This window comes from Cotesia typhae, unplaced genomic scaffold (genome assembly GCF_013202065.1).
Source record: "Cotesia typhae breed Kobodo isofemale line unplaced genomic scaffold, CoteBio_Ctyphae contig_5, whole genome shotgun sequence".
NCBI classification, from domain to species: domain Eukaryota; kingdom Metazoa; phylum Arthropoda; class Insecta; order Hymenoptera; family Braconidae; genus Cotesia; species Cotesia typhae.
This window is the reverse complement of record NW_027423757.1, coordinates 2,593,371-2,609,939: the sequence shown is the minus strand read 5'-3', so window position 1 is coordinate 2,609,939 and position 16,569 is coordinate 2,593,371. Positions and strand designations below refer to the sequence as shown.

Below are 16,569 nucleotides of genomic sequence, written 5' to 3'. Positions count from 1 at the left end.
GGCTCACTTTTAAATAATGAATGATTTAAAAATGAAAAATCAAACCATATCATCAGAATCACACGCGAATGAAAAAAAAATATATGTCCTTCAGCTTGACAAAATATATATGTATATAATCGAAAAGGCATAGTCCTATAATCTAATTGCACCGTAAATTGCTACCTTTGCAGACAATAACTGAGAATGTCAGTCTCACCATTAGCACAAATCACGTTTGATCACTCGTTCCCTTTCCAATACTTAAACTACATATTATCGAGGGAAAAACTATATTTCATTGAATATTGAATCACATACACCTTTTATCAGCCGCAGTCCTACAACTCTTTATGAATAAAAATTATAAAGTTTATCAGGTTCAGACTAACTACTTTTGGATATAAAAAAATTTAATTAATTACATAAATTATTCACTTAATTGTTTTCAAGGATCAAAAAGTTCACAGTTTCTATAAAATATTTTTATTGCTTTAAAGAGATGGATTTATTTTATTGAAAAGATTTCGTCAGTCAAATTCTTTTAAATTTTACTATCGTTTTATGATAATTATCTATTATGGTCAAATTGAATTTTCATGAATTAATAATTTTTCATGGTAATTATTAGCAAAATGAGTTAACTTTAATAGAATCATTATTAAATCAAGCAACGGATCATTACTTTAATTATCCGTAATGAATTTTGAATGCAAAATAATTATTCTGTGGACACAAGTGAAAAGTACGATTTAACTTCATTATGTAATTGAATCAAATTACAGTCAATGTAATAATTGTTATAAGTAATTGATAAATTTTCACAGTAATTGTCACACAGTATAATTTGTAAAATTCAACTCTTTTAATTTTGATTATTAATTTAAAAAAAAAAAAAAAAACATTTTCAATTTGTTTGAAAAAAATTGTTATTGTTTCAGTGTTTCGTTGTTGCTATTATCATTATTTTATCAACAGAATTATTTACGATAAATAAAAATTTTTAGCGCACTCTATAATTATAAACAAACTACAGCTCAAATAAATAATCGGCCTTGTAATTGATTACTATGTCAATATCATCCTATGTAGTACATTGTCGGAGCACACATACAGATACCTACTGTACGACTAATTTACATAGTACATATTAGATGTCAATCATCCGTTTCGCTAAACTTAAATCGAAAGTTCATTATGTTTTTTAGTAAATCATTTTTTTCTTTGCATCATTATGTACCCGAAATAATGTTCTTAAGAGTTTTTGTAAGCGCTTATCATTTTATATTCGCAAGGATAAATGGTGTAAATATTATCTAACTATCTGTTACACGCCTGCTTCGCTGGGCGCTTTATAAAATTGTATTTTTAGATTCAGACTTCAAATTTAATTAGACTATTGTTTTAAATTGTATAGATTCTAAATTCCATCGAATTGGCATGTTCCTTTTAACTATGTGGTTATTCAAGCTAATATATATGGCTCATTCCATGTCAAATCGACAAATAGTTGGAATCGACCCCTTTCAATTCGGACAAAATTTAGTCAAAAGTTTTCTTTTATCTACTTATAAGTAGAGGGGTGCAAGTGGAGGTGCAGAAAGGTGTGAGTAGGTCCTTAGCTGAATGTAAGGAAAAGATTCAATGTAATCTTTTTGCATCAATTTCGATGAAAAAAAAAAAAAAAAAAAAGTACTGGAAGAAAATGCCTGTCTTTCATTTTTACTTACGAGAAAAATGTTTATAAAAATAAATCGTAACAAAAATGAGAAAGAGTTGATAAAATGCAAAAAATAAGTAACCCATAACCATCTACGGAAAATTATGCGTCGAATGGTAGCAGTTCTATCCCGATGATTCAGTAGTTTTGACGTCAAGTGGAGTCAAAGGATCCCTATTTTGCACGTATATACAGTTTTCCATATTGACACTTTCATAGTCGTAATCATGATTCGGTTGAATTTAACAAATATCTAATCAGTCAATCAACAGTACTATCATTACGTTTTAATTTTACTTACTTAATTTAAACAAAATATTATCTACTTAAAACATTCACTGAGATACGATGCATTATAATTATTCAAAAAATGTAATCTATTTGTAAATACTTTCAACACAATCATGAATTATATGTTATAGCCTATAATTTATAAGATATGAACACGACAATCGATGAAAGAATTTTCTACTGTAGCCTGACATATTCATAAATAATTGTTGTTATGTTTTGACATGTTTATATTAAAACATATCTGGCTTGATATGACTTTATATGCCCATATATGGTCTAATATGATTACATAGATTTGATTTGTCCATATGTAATTTTTTGATCAAATGTAGTCTTAAAAATCTATCACGGAGGGCAAATTATTGTTCAATCGTCGCCTTAGGAATTCTCTGCAAAGAAATAAGTTGAAGTCTCAATTTTTATTGAAAAATTATTTTTTTACTTTTTTAACGAGCTTTTTTATCAATAGTTTTTCAATTTGATCAACTACTCGACCGATTTTTGTTTGCTAAAAAATTTTAATTAACGTAGTTATTTCCAGAAAGAGATAACATTGAAAATTATAAGTACACTGAAAAAAAAGCATAAGCGTGACGTCGATACATTTCGGTACTATAGCAATATTGATGTAAGCTATACATGCACTTGTACGACGTTTTCGCCCCTTTACAATATTTTTTCGGTAGCACAGTGATACTTGTATAAGCTCTAAACTCATCCGAACTGTTGAATTGCCATAATGTAGTACGAGAAATATAAACCCCACATCGATACTTAGTATTGTAATGATTCGAATACTCATATTACTATAAGATTAATAATTTTTTTGTGAAAAAAATGAGCAATGTTGTGATAAGAAATAAAATTGTTGAAAATTTTCAATAAATTGAATTCTTGTCACAACAATTCCCTTTTTTTAAAAAGATATTTTCTTTCTCAGTGTTATAACATACGAATACAGCTTCTTGTAGTAGAGAGACTAGCTTGTTAAAATAGTGTGTACTTGTAGGAAATATTTTTTTTTAATCAATGTATATTTATTATTTTATTTTAATACTATTTTTTACAGCATATTATTTCACTTTTAAAAATTTATAACAATTTGATTAAGTGTAATTTCAAATTCCAAAACTTTGGAACTCAATAATTTATTATTATTATTATTATTTTTAAGCTTGTATCTATGTAACCCGAACAGTGCACAAAATTGATAGTGGCATCAAATGCTGATTAATAGCGTTAATAAGACGTTTAAATTAATAAAATAACGAATTTAATAACTATAAATTAGATCGTCTTTTAATAATATCAAGTTCTCTGATATTAGCGAGTTTTCGCAACATGAATCTTAAAGGTCGAGTTCTTAAAGTCGCGCCAAACTATCTCAGTACGACCTAGCAAGTAAGTAAGCAGCAACCAAGTTAATTGTACAGAATAATAATAGTAACCCACGCTCACCTTCTTTCACAATTCGAATCTTCCTTACCAGACAGTACTTCACCTGAATAATCGTGTGAAATGAATATTCCAATCCCGTAATTATAATCGAACGTCAACTCTCGATACCTTATAAACACATCGCAGACATTGTGATGTGTGCTAAACAACAATAACACCAACAAATACACCAATAATCGTTATTACCGATTCTGTTAATAAAAACATCCGAACGAATTCTTTCAAGTAAAATCGTGATTTCACGGACTGATTTACGGTTATCAATCACTCTGAGCAGTAATCGATATCGTAAACGGAGAAATCACAGGTCTAGAAGTAAGTTGTGTTACCGGGGACCTCGAAGGACACCGGATTACAATTCTCGATGCACCAGACTTTATTGGGTGTGGCATTATTGACCTTCTTGCGAAATGCATAAACCTCCCGTCAGCTAATATGATTCGAAGGGATCAGCGGGGGCGCGGTCAACATCCTAGAGGTGTAGGTATATAAGCCAGCGTCTGCTGTTCTAAGATACATTCTACCACCGACAGTCAACAATATGAAGGCTTTTGTAAGTATCAGTGAATCAACAACAATAACTTGTGAATTCAATTAAAAATTAAATACATTCTCACTTTCATCGATGCCATTAAATAAAATTACCAATTGTGATTTACTTACCGAAGTTGTATTATCGTGTCACAGATCATCGCTTTGGCTATTTTGGGAGTTGCGGCTGCAAGTCGTGACCGTCGTGGTGCAATTTGGGGTGACCACGGAGTATATGGTGCACATGGATACTACGCCGGTCCTCATGGACTTTACGGCGCTCATGGAGTTGCTCTCGCTGGTCACTCCGTAGGACATGCAAGTGTTGCTGGACCCCATGTAGGAGCTTCCGCTCTGGCTGGTCCAACTATTGGACCATCTCACCTTGCAGGATCCGTTGCCGGACCTGTCCATGTCTCTGGTGCCATCGCTGGACCTGCGACTGTCACTGCTTCTGTTGCTGGACCTGCCCATGTTGAAGGTTATGACGGACACTACGACGGTGCTTACGGATACGGTGGCTTTGGACACGGATTTGGACATGCTGGTGAGTAATTTTATTAAAAATATAAAAATATAGAATCCAATTAGAGTCATTAGTCGTTAGCTATAATACAAAATCATTAAACTGAAATATTAATTTAGAAAGTATTAGGATTAATCAGTGGTGCAACAACTAATCTTGATTTTCAGTATTAAACAGACATGCTGATTTTTAAAGTAATAGAAAAATCGAGGAAATTTCTTTGATGTGTTTTTGTTAAAAATATGTATTATTCATTTTCAACATAAAAAAAAAGTTGGAGGTAGTAAAAAAATTTTTCAATCGACTAAAAAACTTGTTTAATATGTTAAAAAAGTAATTTTTTTCATCAATATTATTGAGTGATATTAGCTATGAAATTTAAAATTACGAGCTTTTATCAATGCACTATCTATATATAAATTTTAAATTACTAATATTAAAACAGAGAAAATTTTATTTTAGAGTTCGATTTTCAACTAGTTGTTCTTTTTACTAAGTATGTTGATAGAAACATAATAATGCACTCAAAATTTTGCACCTTATAGTGACTAACATGGAGTTTTGAATATTATAAGAGGACAATTAATTCAAATCGGTATATTTGAAGAAAAGTTAAATGTAATAAAAAAAATGTTGAGACATTCAGTCAAATAAGACAGTAACTGCATGCAATCGGTGTTAAAAATTGAGAGAATAGAGGAAATTTTGTCTCCATTATATTCATAAAATAAAACATTTTTTTTTTATGTTAAATATAGTATCATGGGAAAAATCTTAGCCTGAATTTATGCTTTTTTAAGGTTGCATTATGGTTTTTAGCAATAGTTAATTTAATGTTATAAATTTTTAGGGCAGTTTTTAATGGATTAGAATCGAATTTGTTTTTTATATGTAAAGGTGATTATATGTGGATTATAAATCCATATATTTGAGGAAATATTGATAACTTTGTGACGGGCATATTTTCATTTTAGAAGGGATTTTTATAGATAAATTTGCTATCTTTAGAAAGGTCTTGAGAAATTGTGCTTTTTCACGATTTTATATATTATTAAGTAATATTCTATTTTATATGAAAAATTTTTGGCGCAGATTTAAATCTTTTATTACAAACTCTCTATATTATGATTACAAATATCGAAAAATCATGAAGCCAAAGTTTTTCTTATTAATAATTAGTAATTCTCGGTAGTCACATCGTGACTGCAGGCTGATAGTTAAATATTAAATAAGTAAAATTATCGTATGTGATTTAGTGACCTCATTGTAAAATCTATTTAAGATCCTTTTAATGAGAGTTATTCCGAAACATTACTTACCTCTTTCAACAGGTTATGGTTACGGCCATGGCGCCCATGCTGGTCACGGTGTCGTAGTTGTTGGTCCAGCTCACCACGGATCCATCCACGCTGGATACGGCACCCACGGAGCTGTTTTGGCTGGTCCCCATGCCCATGGCGCTGTTTTGGCTGGTACCCATGCTCACGGAGCCGTTTTGGCTGGTCCTCACTCTCATGGCGCTGTTATTGCTGGACCTCACTCCGGTACCGCCGCAGTGTCTGGGCCTCATGCCGGTGACGTCGTCATCTCAGGACCATCTGGAAAAATCACTGCCCATGGTGCTGGTCACGGTGCCGCGATCCATGCTGGTCACGGTCACGGCCACCATTGGTAAAAATTCCGACGATCTCCAAGTTCAAAAATTTCACCGCTTTTATTAATATAAATTTGTTGCTACAAATATATATTTATAAGTTAACTGTGAACTGCTCATATTTTTAAAAGTAAATATTGTTATGCTATTGCTGCGTTCAACTCTGTCTCATAATTGGTTATAGTAAAGAATAATATTTTTTTGTATTCATGTCTTTATTTATGTATATAACAAACAGAATTTGTATATCAAAAATAAAAAAATAAATATATTTAATAAAATTATTTGTCTATATTTATCATCATTTTTTACGTATCAAATAGTCATTTTTTATAGCCATTCTATGCTAGAAAAAAAAATTGTTTAGGCAGAATGATAATTTGAATTGAATTGCAGAAAAATTTTTAAGTAAATTTTAGAATTTTTTAGTAGTACAATTGCAAAAATATTTTACTCTTTATTTTTCTTTCTATACCTCGCAACGAAAGCACGGGGCAGATAAAACATATATATATATATATATATATATATATATATATATATATATATATATATATATATATATATATATATATATATATTTATATATACCGTGTATATACACACTGAAAGAAAAATTTCTTGACTGGAGGACAATATTCTTGGCTCAAGAAAATTTTCGGGTGCCTGAAGGAAGACCGAAGTTGTGTTGGCCGAAGTAAAAGTTTTTCTTGAAATTCTATTGTTAGTGAAAGTAATTTTTTCTTAGTTCAAATTATCATAAATACTTGATACAATAAATTTTTATATTTGATCAAGATTTTAAGATACTTTAGGAAAACAGCGCCACCTACCCTGAGAAAATTTTTCTCTTGAATATTTGATACCCATTATATATAATTTTAGCGTGCAATTATACATATTCAATGAAAAAAATGATTCGATATTATTTGATCTTCCCATTTGATATGGTAGTCAATAAAAATATTAATGAAAATTTACTATCAATATATTTAATTTTTTGGAGCAAGAGAGAAACTTTCTCAAGACAAGAAAATTTACATCTATCAAGAACTAAATTTTTTTGGAGTAAGAAGCTGTATTTTCTTACAACAAGATTTTCTTAATTTAAATAAATTTTCTTGAATCAAGATACGTATTTCTTAAAGCAAGAGAATTAATTTTGTTGAAATAAGTGAAATTTTGTGTCAACAAAAATATTTTTTTTTGCTCAAGAAAATAATTAGGGAGAAAAATATTTTCTTGTCTCAAGTGAAACTTTTTTTCTGTGCACTTTGTGACATTCGTATACTAGATCTTGAATTTTGTGTTAGAATCAAATTATCTCATTAATTGCAGAAAATTATTCTTTGGTCGTAAATTGAGAGTAGACATAGAGTCAAATTTTTTAAAGTAAAAGAACGTAAAAAATTAACACAAATTCTAACCTCATTCATTCATCATAAAAAAATTTATTTGTCTTCAATATAATATTAAAAACTTCTTATTTTTATTCGATTTTGAATGGCCAAACAATAATCAATACGTTACAAAATTATAATACAAATTCAGATTAAAAATTGAGATAATTCAAGTTGAAACTGTTTAAATGCAATTCATTAATTTGAACATTATGTTAATTATCATCTAAATTAAATTGAAGGAACCAAGGTATTGATTACCATTATTGCAATTATTATAACTTTTATAATCCTTGCAACATTACTCAACAAAAAATAAAAAAAAAATATTCAATTAATTATATATTACACACTTAAATTATTTTTCATCAATTTTATTTTTTTAAGTCAATATTTTACAGTTAAATCATTCGTAACAAAAAAATAAGCTTAAAATATAATTAAACAATTGAAAGTGATTTCAAAAAGAACGTAAGGCAGTAACAAGAAGAAGACCTTCGAACTGGGCTGACACCCTTGAGTAGTTCAGGTCAATCATAGGTCATAAAAATGTTTCAAGACTGTCCCTTCTCTTCGTATCCGGCTACGTCGTGTAGTGATACAGCCTATGATTGAGTAAACATTTATTATCGAAAGTAAAAGAAAACTATTTTCCAGGATATGAAATAATTTAGATAGCGATCATCGTCTTAGTATCACATAAAATTAAATTAAAAATAAAAAAAAAACCGATACAAATTTTTGTATTAACCGCAGAAAAATTCATAATAATTATTAATGAACTATTTTCAAATAATTACATAAATTTTTCAACAAACATAATCGCAAATATGTCTCAACTACAGAATTATTATAACGATAAATACCCAGGAAATTACTCAGCACATTTATCAATAAAAATGATAAAAAAAAAAAACTGCGGTTTCTCAAAACTATTTCGCATTACAAAACCATTAACTAAAAAGGTATCACTAAGTAATAACGAAACACTTTTGTCTTGTTATTTATCATAATGACTTAATTATTGTACTTGGGTTTTCGTATAGTATGAAAAAGTAAAATCGATGTTGTGAAGATGTATATTTATATATCTGCAAAAAAATGTAATTAAACATGATGAGTCCCAAGTCATTAAATTACATTGATATACAAATAACAACTGTCTGTATATTTTCCTCAGTTTCATCACCATCACGACTTTATCCGTAATATATAGGTAACTGTGGAGTTGAAATATTGTGAGAGAGTGCGGAACTGATTCTCTGTTAAAACCTAAAGGTCACTCTACTTGCAATCGAATGTTTGTGAGAATAGAATTGATCATGAGCACGTCTGTACATATATATACATATACGAGTAAATATAGAGATAGGATAAATTGTATAGCATAATAGTTTGACTATTGCACCTCTGACGAATGCTATTGACATGATACACAGAGATAGATGTTATTCACCGATCACATCACACGACGGTGTGCGTGTAGGACAGGTTTACCAAGTATTTGTTAGCGTTTATCACTGACTAGACGGAGAATATAACATTTAGTACATATGGAGGGTAACAGTGTACAGACAACGTTTGATATTTGCCATCATCGATTTCAAGTTTAATATAACAGTCTTATAATGTTTGCTAATCCATCAATCAATGAAAGTAATTCTAGTTCAATTTTTGGATACCCGCCGTATAATAGTAACACACCAAATTTCGAAGATAAGCTATTAATTACTCGAATTAACCATTCGATATTAAGTTAAATTCCACTAGATTCTATTTTTGTTTGATTAAGGCTCATTAAAAAGTTTCATTTCAATTCACATGATCTGAATTGTTGATATATGGCCATATTAAAAATTTGATGTGTTCATATTAGGGTGTTCCAAAATATAACTTCTGTGATGGACCTCTTAAAATTGGAATTTTTAGTTCTGATTTTAACAGGAGTTGTATTAGGACATTTCCTGACATATTTTGAGCGTAAGAGATTTATTTGATTTTCAGAGAATTTTTTAACAAGAGCTTTGTTTGGACATTTCCGCTGAAATTTCAAAATTTGGCCCGAAATATCCAAACAAAGCTCCTGTAAAAAATTCTATGAGAATCAAATAAATTCCTTACGCTAAAAATGTCAGGAAATACCCAAACACAACTCTTGCTGAAAACGAAACTCAAAATCCTAATTTTAAGAGGTCCATCACGGAAGTTACATTTTGACACACTCTAGTTCATGTATAGTCTGATATTTCCATGAATAATCTTTCGACCAAGGAGCTTATCAATCTCTGATTTTTAGTTTAATAACTTTCTTAAACAATTTTTGTTTAAAAGGTTGTTCTAGCAAAATTATAAATATATAAATTTCTCTTAAAAAGAAAAAAAAACGCTCTGCTACTCAATAAATTATTTTATTTTCTGTAAGAATATTTTTCGAATTCTTCAAATATCTGAAAGAAAATGATAAATTCGCAATGACTTTGCTGGATACTTAATAGATTAGATGGTGATTTGATAATTTCGAGGTTAAACAATCCCTTCTAACGCAGCGTAATAATTATTAGGATAAGTGGAAAACAAAGATTTAATCGAACGCGGTGAACGGTAAGGCTAATTTATCAAAGGAAACCTAAATATGGAACTATTATCCTCTTGCATCGTCTGGGATAGTAGCCACTGCTAATGGAGATCGATCTGGAAGATTGATTGAATTATCGATCACGTAAATTTATGGTCTACACAATTCTATTGAAACTAGATTCGACAACCTCTGAAATAGTACCTACTGCAATGCTTGGATAGTCAAAAAAGGACAAAAGGTATGAGGCTTGATCGGGAGACTTGCTAGTCGGTAGATACATGCTGCTTTGTAGCTACAACTGAATAACCAATAATTGGTTACGAACAGCCGCAGAGAACAAAAATGGAATAAAAATTCAGTCGTATACTCAAAATTGGTGTGCTAACGGCACATTTAGTTTACAGCTTCAAATTTAAATCCAACTTTTTCATTAATGAATCTATTAAAATTCTGCTATCGTTGTATTTAGTCAATTAAGTACCCGAAAATCTGTCACCGGCTTTCATTAAATATCTCAACCGAAAAAATTTTACTTTCTTTTTTAGATGTTTTAGGATCGAAATACACGGATAAATTGAAAACTTTTTAATAGAGATATCAACTGTGAGTATTTTAATTAAAAAATATGCACAAAATAATATTTAATCAAGTGACATATTTGTAGATTCAATATTTAATCAATAATTAACAATTTTTACCAACTAAATGTGCCGCAGTTTAGAAAACAACCTGAATAATTTTCTTATATTCAAGTTATCTATAAAAGTGCAAAAAAATTTTTTTTACGAACGAGTAAGTAAAATATAAATTATATACTTTTATTTAGAAATCGATACTGCCATTCCAATACGTCGTATCCCACTTTTAGAAAATTTTCTAGCAGACGGTAAAAATAATTCATTTTTAACATTGATTGAATAGGATTTGACATATGAAAATATTTATTTAAAAATAGTTATTAAATTATTTGACCTTTAACATATTCATATGACGTGCATAGTGTTGTTATGATTCCATTTTTCAGAAAAAGTCAATTTGTCAAATTTTGTGGGATACGACGTATTAGAATGACAGTATCGAAATGTTTCCTTGTAAAAAATTTATAAAATTTTTATTTACAAATAAAATAATACTTTTAAAAAATTTCATCCTTATTTTTATTTTTTTAATAAAGGAAATAAAAATAAATGAAATTAGTTCTCAAAATATAAGAAAAATTTTATTTTTCAATAAAATTTTTTATAGAATTAAAAATAATTTGAAGAATTTCTGTTCTATAAAAAAGGAAAAAAAAATTTTCATTAAATGCAGCTTTTACAATTTTTGAATCTTTAATAAATGTTATACATAAACTAAAAAATTAGTAGTATATTTTTACCATAGTATTAAAGATATCGACTCCATCCAATTACAATCACTTAGCACAGAGCTCAAGCATATAAAAAAAACCTTTGAAAATGAAAAATAATTCGGAGCCACAGTGAAATAGGAAAGTAGTAGACAGTAGCCAAGTGTGATTCGAACGTAAATAGTAATCCAATCCGATTGGGAGAAAACCTTTATAGCTTAACAGAAACGTGGGCCGTAAGAATTATCCTCCACTACATAACACTGTAGTAATAAAATTGATTTTTAAAAAAAAATGTAAAAACAAGCATGCGTCTAATGCATTCAATCACAATAACATTATTATGTACTTATGCAACTATATCCAATAAATATTAAAATAGATTACAGAGTTGTCATATGTGCGATGACAAAGACAATCAGATAAATTGAAGGATAAATCTAGAAAGCAAACAGCCTTAAAAAAAGTCTTATACAATAGGGTATAGATCCGGGTTTTGTTTTGTTTTCTTATTCAGGTGATAGGAAACAGTAGGTAGTAAACAAGATCAATAAGGAATTTAAGAGAATCAGTGGGAGAGTAGCATTCAAGTGAAACAAGATCACCATCATTTGTTAGAGAGCCTTTTATCTCTCTAATGTAACATGATAATCCCCCAATTAAGTATTAAATATCGTTTATTGTCATCTATTTTTTCTTCTTTCATTCCACGAACGACATGTCTCTCCCTCGGGTTCTATAGATCTCCGTTAAAATATTAATGTAATTCCCGCATGCTGCAATATGTATGCCTATATATTCCTCGGGGAATTCCTGAATATCAGAATTTGCATTTTTATGTGATCAATGATATCAATAAAAAAAAAAAAAGTAGAGAATTGCAAAAAAAAATTAAATCAACTGAAGAAATTTTTTATTTAAATAAAATGGCATCAGATGACTATGTTAGTAATTACAAAAGAAGATTCATGAATTGCCTTTGGTAGATCCGATATAATATGTAATAATCTGGTATTATGACACGTTTAGGCCTTTCAATAGATAGCGAAAACCACCCCTGAGGCAAATTATGCTGAATATTATGGGAATAATTACAGTTAACACGCAGTAGCAGCATTTCATAGATTACCCACACTTATTATTGATTGTCCTCCGTCCACGGAGATTACGTTCCGATGAGTGAATAAAAGGGCAACCTAATGATTTTAAATGAACGTGATATATATATGAAATAATTATCAAAAATCTAAAAGTACTTAACTGAAATATTTCATTTATAAATGTTTATGCTAATTTACGAGGTATTTTTATGATAAACAATTAAATGTTATCAGAATGTAATGACCCGTAACAATCTTGATTACGTGATTAATCTATCTGGGACTGTATTTAATAACTAACATAACACAATACTTAGTTATACTCTCAACACTTTCAGTCTGTGGGCAAGGCTAAAGTCGTTCCATACTGCAAGCTGCATACCATTACCAAATCGGATGTACAATGCACAATAACGCTCAATAAATTACAGATCCCAACCTACGCGATTGTGCTCCTCAACTTCCGTGGTAATTGTTATTAATTTAAACTTATTATCATTTGATGCAAGTATAGCAAGGCCGTCCATTGACGAAATGTTAATTTAGTGTAATTGACCATCTGTAACGAATTGATCATCAACAGCCATTGATATTTTACTTTGTAACTGAATTATAGTGTCTAATTGGACACGGATCTAGTATCCGTGAAAAAATTTTCTGACATGGCCTGGTATGTTCTGATATTACTATTATACATGACCAGATAAATCACAATAGTAAGGAAATAATTTATTAATCTATAAGTTCATTTATTGGGCAAATTAATTTTTTGTTTGTGATTGCGGCACTCGTCAATAAATTCTTGTACATGGCTTTATTTAGTCAAGTACGTTTGTATCAAGCTATAGATGAAAGTAAATATATGATTTATTAAAACTTTGTAATTTTCATGTATTTTCTAAAAATATGTACGACAATTGACATATTTTATTTTTAAAAAAATTGGTTAAGGAGATTAAAATAAAAAATCATGTCAGATAAGCTTCCTGAGAGGGAAAATAAAATCTAAACTTAACGCCTCAAACTTTACTCTCTTTAAGAGAGACAATTCAGCGATCGTCGGAATTTTTCAACATTATCTTAGGTTAAAATATTATATACAGGTATATATATATATATATATATATATATATATATATATATATATATATATATATATATATATATCAAATCGTATCAGAACATATCAAGTCAAATATGCCCTAGTATACTCATGTATGGCACGATATAATTAACTGTCATATCAGGCCATATACCTGCATATCAGAACATGTTAAAAATGATATATGGACATATCCTCAGAAATAACTTTTAAGGAAACAAAAGTATGTTTGATTAAATTCGATGATTTCAGTTATCGACAAATTTTTTTTTTTTTTAATTTATTGATATGCAAGTGATTGCATGATATCTGAGTTTATTTACTACTATCTAATTATGATTATTACTAAACTGAAAATAAAATCTCAATCAATTCATCCCAAATTCAACATTCTCGTGGGCAGATAGAGAAAGGTACTCAAAAACGACCATTCATCAAAGCAAAAATGAAAAAGCTCATTAATTGGTTAATTAATTAAGCGGTTTTTCACAAATCGGATTATTAAATTGAAAACTAAATTATATTTTTCAAAACACACGCAAAAAATCATTTAAATAAAAAGTAAACTGTAATAAATTTTATTAATAGTGTCGTGAAAATATTTTTTTTGAGTTTATAGAGGCAAATTCTACTTTTACTTTTACGTCGCTCCATTAAAATCTAAGTATGTTTAAAAAATGAAATTTTTTACTTAAAAATTCACAAAATAATAAGCTCTAACAAAGGTTTGAAAAATATAACAAGAATTATGTTCATGCTCCAAGTAATTAATTGAAATTAATTAATATTAAACTTTACCAATTGAAATTAATGTATATGAAACTCTTTGATCAAAAATAAAATTTGTTATTAGAAATTTTGTTATATTGCAATAATTTTATACAGAAATTGAACATAAATCTTTTAAAATTTTTTTAGGGTGACTAATAATTATTTACAACGTACAATCTATGAAAATGAATTTTTATCAAAAAAAAAAAGAAAAAGTTTAAGCGATGAGTAGATGAATAAAATAAAATAAAATAAAATAAAATAACCAATCTTAAATTAACTATTGATGAACAGAAACTAATTATCATTGTATGTCAATGATTATATTCCAAGCGGATACCAACCACAAGATTGTCACCTGACAACAACGGGTTTACAGAGTTATTAGTCCCAGCCTAGATTGAGCATACTGAAGGATCTCCCCTGGTGCGACTAGTGATTGGTAGGACGCTTAAAACTATAATATGCATTGTGTTATACGTATGTCACACCTTAGCAATATACTTCAATGACGAATGGCACAATCACACTAAGACCCAGGTGACTTATCATTGATAAGTTCACCGTAAGACATAGGCGAGAATGAGAATGTTTGGCGTGTTTTGCCCCGCCTTGAAGAAAAGCTGACTTAGACCCCACAGTACCCAATTGTCTGACTATAAAAGCTGGCGAGATCTCTCTGGAAGAACATATCACCTAGTGTCTTCAACAAGCAGTGGTACAACTAAAAATCCATCATGAACAAGTTCGTCATTCTTCTGGTCGCCAGTGTCGCATCGGTAGCTGTAGCAGCTCCATCTGGACTCTACCTAGGCCACCACGGTGCAGCCCTAGGAGGCCCTATATTGGGACCATCATCCCTCGCTGGACCTGTTAACGGACCCCACACTCTTGCTGGACCTGTTGTTGGACCTCAAAGGATCTCTGGAGCTGTTGACGATGGTGCTGTCGTAACTGGATCCGTTGCTGGGCCATCCGTTGTTTCTGGTAGCGTTGTTGGAGGTACTGCAGTCGTTGAACCTGGATACGGATACGCTGGCTACGGATTGGGACATCTCGGTCTTGGTCTTGGACATGGCTGGGGACACGGTAAGAAATTTTTTTGTTTTACTTTTAAATCACTAATAATTTTTATTTTATTATTTTATACAAAATGCTCTATTTAAAATTTTGTTCTGTTGATTAAAATTTTGTGCATAAATTATTAAACTTCAAATAAAAATTTATGCAATTTTTTTTTTAATTTTTAAAGTTTCAAAGAATTTAAGTCTAAAAGATAAATATTTATCTACACAAAAAAAATTAACATGATTCAAGAGAAAAATTCTTAAATTAACAAATGTTTGCTGTTTTAATTAAATGTTATTTGCTTCAAGAATTTTTCGTCTTGTTTTAAGACTAAAAAATTTTTCAAATTGATTTTCTTGGCACAAGATTTTTTCTCTTGAATCAAGTAAATTTTTGTACCAGTGTATTAATAAAAAATTTCTCAAATTTCTGAATACTTAATCCGTGATTTAAATGATACACAGTGCAATTATGACGTTGAATTTGAGTTTTAGGTGCTCACGGAGCAGTACTCGCTGGACCAGCAGTAGGCCATGCTGCGATCGCTGGACCCGTAGCTCTCCCAGCAGTAGTAGCTGGCCCATCTGGCAGCATAGTCGCCGGATACGGACACGGATGGGGACACGGACATGCTGGCTGGTGGGGACATTAATTTTATTCACGGAAAATATGTTGACTGTTAAATTTTTATATCGACCGCCCGCAAAATAAATGCCTTGATCTCTATTATATGTTCTTTACCGCAAATACCTCTTGATACACAAAAAAAAATTGTGTATTTTTATTAGGTGAACGTAGCATATACTTTGTACGATTGAATGCAATATGAATTTATAAAACAAAAAAACAATAATAAATGCATAATTTAATAAAAAATAAAAATAATGTTTTTTCTTATTATTCCGGTCATTAATCAAAGCTAACCAATGAGAAATTAGGACCTCACCTTGATCATATACTCTCATTTAAAAAAATAGTCACACCAATGAAGTGTAACAATACTAAATCATAAAGACAATTTTTCAAAAGTAGTGTCTCTA

At 29.8% G+C, this 16,569-nt stretch overlaps 2 protein-coding genes across 3 annotated transcripts; both read left to right on the top strand.

Annotated features, from left to right (window-relative positions):
* Positions 1-3,908: 3,908 nt before the first annotated feature.
* LOC141530715 (uncharacterized) lies at positions 3,909-6,446 on the top strand. The gene is made up of 3 exons (XM_074247994.1): positions 3,909-4,004; positions 4,139-4,529; positions 5,840-6,446. Exons 1-3 carry the CDS (start codon positions 3,993-3,995, stop codon positions 6,181-6,183), a joined length of 747 nt encoding a protein of 248 aa, XP_074104095.1. The 5' UTR covers positions 3,909-3,992; the 3' UTR covers positions 6,184-6,446.
* An 8,698-nt stretch (positions 6,447-15,144) lies between these two features.
* LOC141530519 (uncharacterized) lies at positions 15,145-16,414 on the top strand. 2 transcript variants are annotated; one of them, XM_074247678.1, is made up of 2 exons: positions 15,145-15,550; positions 16,018-16,414. In XM_074247678.1, the coding sequence occupies exons 1-2, from the start codon at positions 15,199-15,201 to the stop codon at positions 16,179-16,181; spliced, it is 516 nt and encodes a 171-aa protein (XP_074103779.1). In that variant the 5' UTR covers positions 15,145-15,198; the 3' UTR covers positions 16,182-16,414. The 2 variants fall into 2 exon arrangements, with proteins under 2 accessions (XP_074103779.1, XP_074103780.1); XM_074247679.1 differs by having other exon boundaries at positions 15,153-15,550; positions 16,024-16,414.
* The last annotated feature ends 155 nt before the right edge of the window (positions 16,415-16,569 follow it).